The sequence below is a fragment of the Bos indicus x Bos taurus genome, chromosome 10 (genome assembly GCF_003369695.1).
Source record: "Bos indicus x Bos taurus breed Angus x Brahman F1 hybrid chromosome 10, Bos_hybrid_MaternalHap_v2.0, whole genome shotgun sequence".
NCBI lineage: Eukaryota > Metazoa > Chordata > Mammalia > Artiodactyla > Bovidae > Bos > Bos indicus x Bos taurus.
Window position 1 is genome coordinate 12523332 of NC_040085.1, and position 13534 is coordinate 12536865.

The window sequence follows — 13534 nt, forward strand, 5'->3', positions numbered from 1 at the left end:
TATAAGTTATTATGAACATTGCTTCTCAGGCTATGAGATGCTTTTTCTTTTAACAATATCTTGAAAGTTTTCAATTTTGATGTTTCTCTTATTGCAGTTTTTTCATATTTTGTCTTCGAGTCCATTATCAGTTATGTATTATAAGTTATTATGAATATTGTTTCTCAGGCTATGAGATGCTTTTTCTTTTAACAATATCTTGAAAGTTTTCAATTTTGATGAACTTCAATAATTAATATCAGTTTTTTTTCTTTTACACTTCATGCTCTTACGTTCCATCTAATAAATTTTGTCCCAAGACTGCAAAGATCTTCTCTCAGGTTTTCTTGTGTAAATTTAACATTTTATTCTTTGCAAAGAGCTGCATGACCCATTTCAAGTTAATGTTTATGTATAATATAAGGTAAGGATCAAAGTTCTCTTGAACATTCTATTTGCCATGAGGTGATGGGTTTGGATACCAAGATCTTAGTTTTTTGACTGTTGAGTTTTAAGCCAGCCTTTTCACTCTCCTCTTTCACTTTCATCAAGAAGCTCTTTAGTTCTTCTTCGCTTTCTGCCATAAGGGTGGTGTCATCTGCATATCTGAGGTTATTGATATTTCTCCCAGCAATCTTGATTCCAGCTTGTGCTTCATCCAGCCCAGCTTTTCTTGTAACATTGTCTAATCTTGGTTATATTCATTATATTCATTATATTCATTCTCTCTCCTCAATCTTTTGATGTCTATACCATACGTAAATGTCTTATTCATTTCAAATAACAGTATTTTTGTCTTCTCTCATATTTCTTGATCAGAATGGCTAGAACTACACTATCCAGGTACAGCAGCCACCAGATATATGTGGCCATTCAAATTTAAGCTGCTTTAATTAAATTCCAGTTTAAAATTTTTTAAAAAAACTTCAGGTGTTTAATAACAATATGTAGCTAATCGCTACAGTTTTGAAGAGTATAGCTGGAGAACATTTTCATCCTCAAAGAAAGTTCTACTGATCAGTACTGGACTCAAGCTTTATTAATTTCAAAAATTGCTCTTTTGGTTTCTACTGATTTTCTCTAATGCTGTCAGCTTTCTATTCAGTGGTTTTAGTTCCTTATTCTTTACTTCCTTCTACTTATTTTGGGTTTAATATGCTCTTCTTGTTGTAGATTCATAAAGTAAAAGCTTAGATCACTGATTTTTAACCTTATTTCTTTTCTTAGATAAGAATTTAAAGCTATTGGTTTTCTTCAAAGCACTTTAGCTGCATTGCTGCTGCTGCTGCTGCTGCTAAGTCACTTCAGTCGTGTCCGACTCTGTGCGATCCCATAGACAGCAGCCCACTAGGCTCCTCTGTCCCTGGGATTCTCCAGGCAAGAATACTGGAGTGGGTTGCCATTTCCTTCTCCAATGCATGAAAGTGAAAAGTGAAAGTGAAGTCGCTCAGTTGTGTCCAACTCTTAGAGACCCCATGGACTGGAGCCTACCAGGCTCCTCCGTCCATAGGATTTTCCAGAAAAGAGTACTGGGGTGGGGTGCCATTGCCTTCCCCGTAGCTGCATTACACAAGTTATAAATTGCTGGTCCCTCATCTTGTTCATGAACATTACAGTATCTTATATCCCAAGAAGGTCAGAAGTATGGGTTTAAATTGAAGGAACATTCTATCACACCCTCCTTCACTCTTTCTTTTCCCAGCATCTTATTTCTTCCCTTTCCAGGGCTCCTGATCTTTGTGGGAGTTGCAGCTCATGCTCCTAAGAACCCTAATTTCTTCCCTCTCTTCTAATTTCCTCCCTGCAAATCTCAGAGACTAATCAATGTAGAGAGAAGGTGGGAGACCAGAAATGAAATGGAGGAGGAAAAGCCACAATACCTTTTATGTCTAAACCTCAAAGGTCACACACTGTCACTTCTGCCACATTCGATTTGTTAGAAGGAAATCAATAAGTACTCTATGTGCCTTTTGAAGGGAGGAGTATCAAAAAATTGATGGACACATTTTAAACCCCGAGAACAATATCATAATTTTTACCCTAAAAAAACCATAAATCTTTTTAAAAGAACTAGATAAGGAAAGAAAATATGTATAGTCATATTTTTATACCTATGTATTACTTCTGGTTTCTTTATTCCTTATAATAATTCATGGATCAGTAAACTAAAGTACAGATCAAACCCACTGCCTATTTTTGCATGGCCTATAAGCTAAAAGAGATTTTTAACTTTTAAATGACTGAAGGAAAAAAAATCAATGAAAGAGTATTTTTGTGACATGTGGAAATTATATGGAATTTAAATATCAGTGTCTATAAAAAAATTGTATTGGAATGTAGCCATGCTCATTTATTTATGTATTGTCTATAACTCTTTCAGAACTGAGTTGTTTCAACACAACATATGACCCACAAAGCCTAAAATATTTATCATCTGACTCTTCTCAGAAAACATTTACCAACCTCTACTATACATCCAAGTTACCATCTGATGTCATTTCCTTTTAACCTAAAGAATTTCCATTATTTCTCCTCTTGGAACACATATCATGGATAAAGTCCCTCAGATTATCTATTTAACTGAAAATGTCTTCATCACAGCTTCTTTTTTAAAGTATGTTTTTTAATATTTTTATTTATTTGGCTGCCCCAGGTCTTAGTTGCAGCACGGGGGATCTTTGAACTTTGATCTTCATTGCAGTATGTAGGATCTTTCAGTTGTGGCATACAAACTCTTAGTTGTGGCATGTGGGATCAAGTTTCCTGACCAGGGATCAAACCGAGCCCCTTGCACTGTGAGGGCACAGTCTCAGCCACTGGATCACCATCAGGGAAGTCTCTATTTCAGCTTCACTTTTGAAAGATACTTTCCTTAACTGATGATTGGACATTGTGGATGATGCACTGTAATAACAATGAATTCCGTTACGTTTTTCTGCAGACTTGATTTTTCTTCTAATAGACAATTAACTCGTCTGATCTCATAGCTTTTACAGCTGTTTTTGTTTTCTGGGTCTTGTTCTATTGGATTTTAAATTTAAGCCTCCATTACTTTCAATGAGCAGACAGGTGTTAATCATATCATTATAAGCAAGTCTCATTTTATTGCACTTCACTTTATCATGCTTTGGAGATACTGCATTTTTTACAAGGAGATGTGTGGCAACCCTGTGTTGAGCATGTCTATCAGCACCGTTTTTCCAACAGCATTTGCTCACACAGTGTCTCTGTGTCACATTTTGATAATGCTTGCAATATTTCAAAGTTTTCCATTATTACAAAATTTATTACAGTGATCTGTGATCAGTGATCTCTGATGTAACTACTAGTCCCTGAAGGCTTGGATTATAGTTACCACTTTTTAGCAATAAAGTATCTTTAATTAAGGTATATCATTTTTTTCCAATATAAAACTATTGAACAATTGGTAGATTACAGTATAGCATAAATATAATTTTTATGTGTACTGGGAAACCAAAAAATTCATGTCACTCCCTTCATTGTGATATTTGCTTTATTACAGTGATCTAGAATCGGCCCTGAAACTGCTCAGAGGTATGCCTGCATTCTCCTATATTTAATGTAATTTCCTCTGGGCTCCTTTCAAGATTTCCTTTTTATTTCTGGCATTTAGCAACTTGCCTACAATGTGTCTAGTAGTGGTTTTCTTTTGTATTGGTTCTAGCTGGAGGTCACTGATTGTCTTGAATCTCCAAGTTAGTTTTTCTCAAACATGAGTAGTTTTTAATCTACCATTTCAGCCACTATAGTTTTTTGCCTCTTTCTCTCTCACCTCTACTTCTGGGATTCTAACTAAAGACAGAGAGAATTCAGCTATCCCCCAAGAGGAGCTATGAAGAAACAACAAAAGGCCTTCAGTTTAAAAAATCAGTAAATTGCACTTGTGTTTTTCAAAAATTATCTATTTGGTTTGCAATTCTATTTACTTATTTATCTTTTTGGCCATATTGTGTGGCATGCAGATCTTAATCCCTGACCAGGGATTGAACCCGTATGCTCTGCATTGAGAGCACAGAGTCTTAACCACTGGGCCGTCAGGGAAGTGGTTTATACTACCCTTCGACAGAGCTCCTACAGTCTCCCCCAAATACTCAGAGCAGTCAGCTAGGTATGGATGGCTCTAAGTTTGGATGTTAGCCTTTTGGCAGCTCTCTCCATTCCAGGATTTTCCTCCTAAACTTCAAGCTTCTTTACCAGTCCTCAACTTAGTCCTCTGACACTTCAAACCAGTTTAGTGTGGTTTTCTGTCCCTCGAGCTATGGGAGTTGGGGAGTACATTGTGTAAAAAGCCACAAATTCCCAATTCTTACGCATGGACTTCCCCAGTGGCTCAGACAGTAAAGCATCTGCCTACAATGCGAGAGACCGGGGTTCAATCCCTGGGTCAGGAAGATCTCCTGGAGAAGGAAATGGCAACCCACTCCAGTATTCTTGCCTGGAAAACCCCATCGACGGAGGAGCCTGGTAGGCTACAGTCCATGAGGTCACAAAGAGTCAGACACGGCTGAGAGACTTCACTTTCTTTCTTTCTACCCACTACTTTACTTACTTTAAAGAATAAACTTCCCACTAGTTTCTGCTTCTTTTTGGTCTGTTAGTATTTTTGGTCTCTTTTCCAGTGTTTTTAATAAACTGTTACCTTAAAATTAGTCCCCAGTTTTTTTTAAAACAACCTCCCAAACTTGAATTTATAATTTTATATATTATAAAATTTTAATTATTGGTAGTACTATAATGGAAAATAGCACAAACTACCTAAAGTAATGGAAAAGTCCACTTCTACAAATGTAGAAATAAACTTGCAAGAGTACAATGTACAATATCCTCCTGCAGCTCATGATGAAATTGGTGCCTTCCTATTCTACACCCATACATACCTACCTGGAAACAATCAGGTCTGTGAGTCATGAAAATTGACAAAGCAAATAAACTACTTGGAATTATTTAAAAGTTAAAAAGAACTCATTTAAGTGCCCCCTCAAAAGATTTGTAGACTGTTTTCAATATTATCTCCTGGATTAAAAGATTTAGAAAAGGAAGATGTGTATTTGGAATAAAGACTTGTATACCTTTTAAAAACAAGAGCAACAATTAACAGTAACATTTAAGATGTATTTTTTAATTAAATACTTACCTTTGCTTTTCTAGAATGAGAAAATATTTTAATAATATTTTTCAAAATGTATTACACATTTTCTTATACCAAAACAGCATAGTAAGAAGAACTGAAGAAAGAATCCACAACATTTGCCTTTAGGAATTCTACTTATATTCTCCTTTTACTGATAATTAAACACTAATATTCCATGGAATTTCAATCACAGAATTGTGAAGTTAACAAAGTAAATCTGTGATCAGTAAAAAGCTCAAAATACAAGACTAACTAATTTAGGTCCATTATATTATATGCAAACTGCTGAGTTAGTATTCTTAAGTATTCTTAGTATTCTTAAGGATCCCTTTATTCTCACTACAGCAATAGCAACAGCCAAACAACAATAATTCCACAACCAAAAGAATCCATTTTCATGCAGAATGAGTAGAACAAATAGAAAAGGAGAAAATGAAGACCAAGGGCATCTTTTCACACCAATTTTATATTAAAAAAAAAAGAAGAAGAACACCCATTATGACTCTATCATTCTTCCTTAAGCCAAAACATTAACTGGTGGTTTTGCTCCAAACCAGACATGGCAAAGTCTGATAGGAGAAGTATAGTCAAACTAAGTGGATTTGCCAATGATACATGAAAACAACACTGCTGATGTTGAAGTTCAAGTATAAATAAGCATAAAAATCAGCAGGAATTCAAAAGAGAGGAAATTATTGGCACTGTTAAGTATGTTAATTATCTTGATTGTGATGAGTTCACATATATGTCAAAACTGTATGCTTTGGCCTGCAGTTTATTCTACCTCAACTAGATTTCAATAAAGTTCAGAAAAAAACCAACACTCATTTTTACTCATCACTTGGATACTTTAAAGACAAAAATGGAAATCAATTAAAAGTTTGTAACGAAGTATAAATAACAACTCAAGAATCATAGATAAATAGTCATCCAAATTAAAAGAACATGTATATTATCTTTATGTATATATCAATTCTTTCTTTATATCAAGAAAAAGAATGAAAGTCTCAATGGTGGTATCCTGAGACTCTCTGGTCAAAGGACGATAGAGGTCACATTGTCTATTCCATTTAGGTTCCACTTAGGTGTAGAATGCTCCTGGTTTCCATTTCCAAATGGATGTGATAACACAGAGTTTATTAATCAGCATTTGCAGCCTTACTGTACTTCTCTTCCTTGCACCTCTGCAGAATCTCTAAGCTCCTCTGGTGGACTGGGTGTTGGAGAAAGCTAATACTATCCATACTTTTCAAAACTGCACATGGCGCTGTGTCATCATGTCCTTAGGAAGCAAAAGAAAAACAAAAAATGGAGAAAAGAAAAAGACATTATATAAGCCCACACCAACAGAGAATCAAGGACAATGCTGCCAACTATTATAAAAATGTATCAAGTAATTGTGGTTAAATGTGAATAATTTTTCCAATTAATTTGAAGAAATTACACAAAAAGAAAAAAACAAAGGTCCTGTTTAGGTATTCAAAGTATTCTTTTTCAGTACTCAACATGTTGTGTTAACACCACACTAAAAATCTCTAATTTAAAATACTAGGGAAATTACAAAAACAATTTGTATGGTGCCTTTTTAAATGGACTCATTTTTATCAGGTCTGAAATATAATTAGAATACAGTTGGCAACAATGTAAGAAACACTGATGGAATCCCAAAGAGAAACAAACCCAAAATAATTTACCAAAAGTTAAACTTTCACAAATCTCGCAATTAACCACACTTGTAGGAAATCCAAGTGTGTCAATGTTGAAAAAGTAGAAAGAAAAGCACCACAGAACAGGAAAACCCAGCAGCACTTCTGTATTTATAAATCTAAAAACAAAGCTGGAGAATCTGTCAAAATTAACTATTGGGAAGAAAGGGAAGAGAGCACATTCAAGCAAGGACCAAAGCCCCAGATTAGTGTTACTGAAACAGTGGGTCACTCGAGCAGTAAAGAGAGAAGGAAGATTGTACCGTAAACATTAGGAATAAATGGATTTAAAGAGAATTCGGGTTTTCCAGGCTTGGAAGGTGTTGAGAATCATTTATACGGAGAACATCTCTAGAGTTAGGACATTAAGTTCAAATATAAGTAACTTTGCCTTTAAAACACAAAAGTGAATAGTTTAAAAACAGACAGAGGCAAACTAAGCAACACATAATTATGTACTAAAGTTCCACTAGTATGCACGTACTGTATAATTAGGAACAAGATACTATCTATGAATAGTTCTAGAGGAAGAATCATTTTAAAAGTTAAACACAGGCAGAGTAATTCAAAGAGGTTTGCAAAGCATGGTTTAATCAAACTATAATTCCTTAAACTGGATACCAACACCCAGAGAATAGGCATCAACTTCTCAGCTAAGGAGATAGAAACTCATGATGCCATAACAATAGATTACAATAGACAGACACAGGTATACATATTTGTATATCTGATATATAGTCAGGTTTTTGTACAATATTTTAAGAATTCATACTAGTTCATTTAAAAATAAGCTAATAAAACATTATCTCATTTATTTAGTATGGAGAGTACATAGTTGCAACTGTTCAAAAGAGACAAGTTTTACCAAGTTACCACCATTTCTTAATCAAGAGATACCTCAATAAAAATATTCTATTCTCAATAATCTCCCACCTTGATTGGGTGCTTAGAGAAGGAATGCTTAGGCTCACATGAGCCTACATTTGGCTAGTAACACGGTGGGGTACAGTTGGGAGGCTATCAGTGGAGGGGGACCATTTGAGGAAAAAAACACCTCGTGAGTTCTACTCATACTCTATCCAAATTGTAATTTTCTAAAGTTATCACCAGACTTTCAGGCCCTTCAATAACTAATGATATACAGCAGTCAGAAATAATTTAAGAAAATTATGGTATTAAAGTGTTTCGTATAAAAGTTCAGAATATTAAATATACTAAATTATCATGTAATCTTAAGTTAAAACTCACTCAAAATTGATATAGCCATTGTACTCATATTAGTCTCTCAGTCGTGTCCAACTCTTTGCAACCCATGGACTGTAGCCCGCCAGGCTCCTCTGTCCATGGGGATTCTTCAGGCAAGAATACTGCAGTGGGTTGCTATGCCCTCCTCCAGGGGATCTTCCCAACCCAGGGATCGAACCCAGGTCACTCGTATTGCAGGTGGATTCTTTACCATCTGAGCCACCAAGGAAGCCCTACTAAGCACAATTTCAACTGGATAATGGGTAATTTTCTATCTGTGATCATTTTGTGTCTTACCGGCATACCTACAATTCAGGTATGAATGAAAATTCTTTCATTTTGCTTTCTATGCCTTCTTTTAACTCTTTACCAATTTTAAAGATTGCTTTACACACTCTAATACTATTTCTAAACCTTAAATTGATATTCCTCTCTTTGTTGTGTTCAGCAGCTCCCTGTCAAGATAATTTGGTTTCCTAGGATGGTTTTATAAGTACATTTGCAGTGGAGTCTCAGACTCTTAAAAGGTTTATTTAGTGTTTGCTTGTGCTAGTTTCTAGTCTAGTCTGGATAACTTCTCAGTCTGAGATTATGCATCAAACTGCATAAATTCCCATGCATGGTTAACAGCCATAACCCATGCATGGTGAAGATACAGAACACTAATTTTTTTAGGCAAGCTTTGTTCTCAAACTTTATCCAAGGCCTTACACATATTGATAAGATTATTCTTGTTCCTCCTAGGCAGGGCCAATAAACACAATTTTTCAATTATCTTTTCAGTGACAGAAAAGTTCAAGCTCTTTGAAGCTCCTTATACCACATAACAGGGGCTTAATTCCAGCTTCCTCGTAGCATTCAAATCTGAAACCATGTCTCTGATCCTATAACAGTTTCTATAATGCCAGTTCCCAGGCCTTTTTTAAAGGTATATTTTTAATGGCCATTTTTTAAAGATAAATTTCACATACCATAAAATTCACTAATCTCAAGTACATAGTTTGATAAGCTTAAACAGTTACATCATGTAATCCTCAATCAAGATACAGAACATTTTCATCACCTCAACCAGTTCTTGTATTCCCTTCTGGTAAATATCATTCCTACCCCTCCCAGAGTCAACCAAGTAAAGATCTATGTATTATTTAACCTGTTCTTAAACTAAGTGAAATCATACAGTACATATTCTTTCATGTCTGGCTTTCTGATAAATTATTTTTATGACTCATTCATCCTATCAATAGTTTAGTATTTTAATTGCTAAATAATGTAACAAGGTAGGAATATATCACAACTTGGTTATCGTTTCTTTCACTGATGGATATCTGGATGTTTCCATGTGGGGGTTATTATAAATAAAGCCACTATAGACATTCATTCTGTGTGCGTTTGTATATAATAGCTTCATAGAAATACAATTCACATAGCACACAATTCACTTATCTAAAGTGTACAATTCAGAGGTTTTTTAGTAAAATTCCGAAAGCTGTTTAACCATCATCACAACCAATTTTAGAATACCTTCATCATATCAAAGAGAAACCCTGTATTTTTAAACCATCACTTCCCTTCTCATTTCCCAGTCTTCCCACTCCAGTCCTAGGCAAACACTAATCTATATTCTATATACAGATTTGCCTATTCTAGAAAATTGATATAAATGGAATCATACAGTATGTGACCTTTTGTGCCTTACTCTTTCACTTAACAAAATGTTTTCAAGCTTCATCCACGTTGTAGCATGTACTAGTACCTCATTCATTACATGACAGAATAGTACTCCATTGTATGGATACAGCAGTTTATCCATTCAATTGCTGATGAATATTTGAATTGTTCCTATCAATATCTTTTGGCTACTATTAGTATGTTGCTAAGAATATCTGGTACAAGTTTTGTTTGAACACCTGTTTTCAATTCTTTAAGGTATCTACCTAAGAGAGGCTGCTGCTGCTAAGTCGCTTCAGTTGTGTCCGACTCTGTGCGACCCCATAGACGGCAGCCCATCAGGCTCCCCCGTCCCTGGGATTCTCCAGGCAAGAACACTGAAGTGGGTTGCCATTTCCTTCTCCAAAGCATGAAAGTGAAAAGTGAAAGGGAAGTCGCTCAGTCGTGTCCAACTCTTAGCGACCCCATGGACTGCAACCTCCCAGGCTCCTCCATCCATGGGATTTTCCAGACAAGAGTACTGGAGTGGGGTGCCATTGCCTTCTCCACCTAAGAGAGGCATTACTAGGTAAAATGTAGCTAGCAGGGTGTTTTAGGCAAAGTGGCTACATCATTTTACATTTTCAACAGCAGCATATGAGGCTTCCAATTTCTCCACATCCTTACCAACATTATTTCCTGTCTACTTTATTACAGCTGTGAAGTGAAGTGGTATTCTCACTGTGGTTTCAATATGCATTTCCCTGATGACATATTATATTGAGCATCTTTTCATGTGTTTTATTGACTATTTGCATATCTTCTTTAGAGAAATGTCTTTTCAGATCCTTTGCCCTTTTTAAAATCAGGTTACTAGTTTTTTTTACTATTGAACTGCAAGAAATGCTTACAATCTAGATACCAGTTCCTTATCAGATACATGTTTTATAAATATTTTCTATCATTCTACAAGTTGTCAGTTCTTAATAGTGTCCTCTGAGGCACAAAAGTTTTCTATTTGGGTGAAGTCTAATTTATCCCTTTTTGTATTTGGTTGCTTATGTGTTAGGTGTCACACCTAAGAAACCACTGCCTAATCCAAACAGAACTCTGAATCCTCCAACTTTTGCTCTTTACGCATTTCTAGATTCCTTTACATATCAATTTTGGGATCAGTCTTGTCAATAGCTGGGGCTTTGACAGGACTATGCCGAATCTGTAGATCCATTATTGCCAGCTAACTACATTAACCCTTTCAATGCATGAACGCAGAATATTTTTCCAATAACTGAGGTATTCCTTAAATTTTTTCAACAATATTTTGCAGTTTTGGTGAACAAGTCTTGCAATTCTCTTGTTAAATTCACTAATAAGAATTTTATACTTGTTGGTGCTCTTGTAATTGGAGCACCAACTTAATTTTGTTTTCAGGTTTTTCATTTTTAGTGTATAGAAATACAACCGATTTTGCATATTGATTTGGAGTCTTGCAACTTGATGAGGTCATTTATTATCTCCAGCAGATTTTTTTGGTAGATTCCTTAGGAAATTTTATACACAATATGCCATCTATAAACAAAATGGTTTCTTCCTTTCCGATTTGGATGTCTTTTCTTTCTTTTTCTTTCCTGTTTACTCTTACCAGTATCTCCAGGGCAATGTTATATAGAAGATGTGAAAGCAGATATCCTGTCTTATTTCTGATCTTAAGGGAAAAGTATTCATTTATTTACCATAAAATATGGATTTTTCACAGGTCCCCTTATCAGGCTGAGGAAGTCTTCTTTCTATTCCTAATTTGTTCAGCATTTTTATAATGAAAAACATGAAAAGGTATTCACTTCTGTGAGGCCTTTTTTGTGTATGTTGAGGTGATGATGTGATTTTGTCCTTTATTCTATCAATGTGGTATATTACTCTGACTTGATTTTTCTAAGCTGAACCAACCTTGCATTTCTGAGTAAATTTCAGTAGATAATGGTATAAAATATTGTTTACATATTGCTGAACTCAGCTTATAAGGATTCTGTTGACAATTTTTGTTGAGGGATATTGGTTTGTGGTTTTCATTTCTGTGATGTCTTATCTGGTATCCTGGTAATACTGTCTTTACCAAATGAGAACAAAAGTATTCCCCCTATCTTCTATTTCTTGGGAAGAGTTTATAAAGAATTGATGGTAATTTTTCATTTCATTAAGTACTGGGTAAAATTTATCAATGAATTCACTGTTCTTGGCTTTGCTCTGTGGGAAGATTTTTTTCATAACTAATCCAATCTCTTTTCCTGTGACAGGCCTTTTCAGACTTTCTTTTTCTTCTGAAGTCAGTATAGGCTGTTAGCATCTTTCCAAGAATTTTTCTATTTCCACTAGATTTTAATTTGCTGCCATACAATTGTTCATAGTATTATAATCCTTTTCATTTTCATCAGTTCAGTAGCAACACCCTCCTTTATTTCCCCAAATTAGTCATTTGAGTCTCCTTTCTCTTTTTCTTGGTCTGTCTACCTTGAGGTTTGTCAATTTTGTTTACCTTTTTAAAGAAGTAGCTTTTGCTTTTGTTTTCTTCTATTTTATTTATTTCAGATCTCCTCTTTATAATGTCCTTCCTATTTCTTCCTTTAGGTTTAGCTTGCCCTTTTTCCCTAGAATCATAAGGTGAGGCATTAGGTTATTGATTTGAGATATTCTTTCTTTTTTAATAGAAGTATTTGAACCTATAAATTTTCTTCCTAACACTGTTTTAGCTGTATCCCATAAGATTTGGGTGTATATTTTCTTGCATTAATTTCAAACTATTTTCTAATTTCCCTTGTGATTTCCTTTGTCTCACTGGTTATTAAGAACTTTGTTACTTACACTCCACATATGTTTAGAGACATATTATTTTTGTTCCTCTATTCTTTCAATACAATCTTCTTTTGTACTAAATACATGTTATCTAGTATACTGTTTAAACATTTTGGTCATTTATTTTATTACTATATTATTTTTTAGCTATTTTCTTAACAGGGAATTAAAATTAGCATTTTGCCTTATAACAATCTAGCCTGGATTAAAAACTACTTAATTTCAATAGTATATAAAAACTTTTCTCCTATATAACTTCATTCCCATCCTCTTTCTTTATGCTGTTATTGTCATGCAAATTACAGCTTTTAAAATGGCATGGCCTCCAACAGAGATATGTAATTATTGTTTTGTATAGTTGTCTTTTAGATTGGAGGAAAAAAGTTTACAAAATTAGTTTTTAAAAGTTACAAAATGTAAAAGATACATTTATACTATCTTTTACATAGTACAAAGTATAACTTTATAGTTGCCTTTAATGGTACTCTTTATTATGTCATATGCTTTCAAATCACTGTCTAGTGTCCTTTCATTTCAGCCAGAATTCCCTTTAACATTTCCTGTGAGACAGCTAGTAGCAGTCATTCAGGATTTGTTTGCCTGGGAATGTCTTAATTTCACCATCATTTTGAAGGATAGTTCTTCTTGTGTCTGTGTATGTGTGTTTAGGGATTTTTTTCTTTTTTTGGCTGCACTAGGTCTTCACGGCTGCATAGAGGCTTTCTGTGTTGTGGAACACAGGCTCTAGGCATGTGGACTCAGCAGTTGTGACACATGGGGTCAGCTGCTCTGTGGCATATGTGATCTTCCCTGACCAGGTATCAAACCCATGTCCCTTGCATTGGCAGGCAGATTCTTAACAACAACTGGACCACCAGGGAAGTCCTAAAGGATAGTTTTAGTGAATATAGAATTCTTGATTGACAGACTTTTCTTCCAGCACTTTGGATATGCC

At 34.9% G+C, this 13534-nt stretch overlaps 1 protein-coding gene across 16 annotated transcripts in view; it reads right to left on the minus strand.

The window, feature by feature from the left end:
- Positions 1 to 13534, minus strand: part of MYO9A (myosin IXA) — a 256411-nt gene that overhangs the window by 108289 nt on the left and 134588 nt on the right. For 13 of the 16 annotated variants that reach the window (XM_027553121.1, XM_027553119.1, XM_027553114.1 and 10 more), the window contains one exon: positions 6294 to 6413. The exons of the other annotated variants lie outside the window; for them this stretch is intronic. In XM_027553121.1, the coding sequence (XP_027408922.1) occupies positions 6294 to 6413 (120 nt within the window). The remainder of the gene's footprint in view (positions 1 to 6293; positions 6414 to 13534) is intronic. 16 annotated transcript variants of the gene reach the window in all.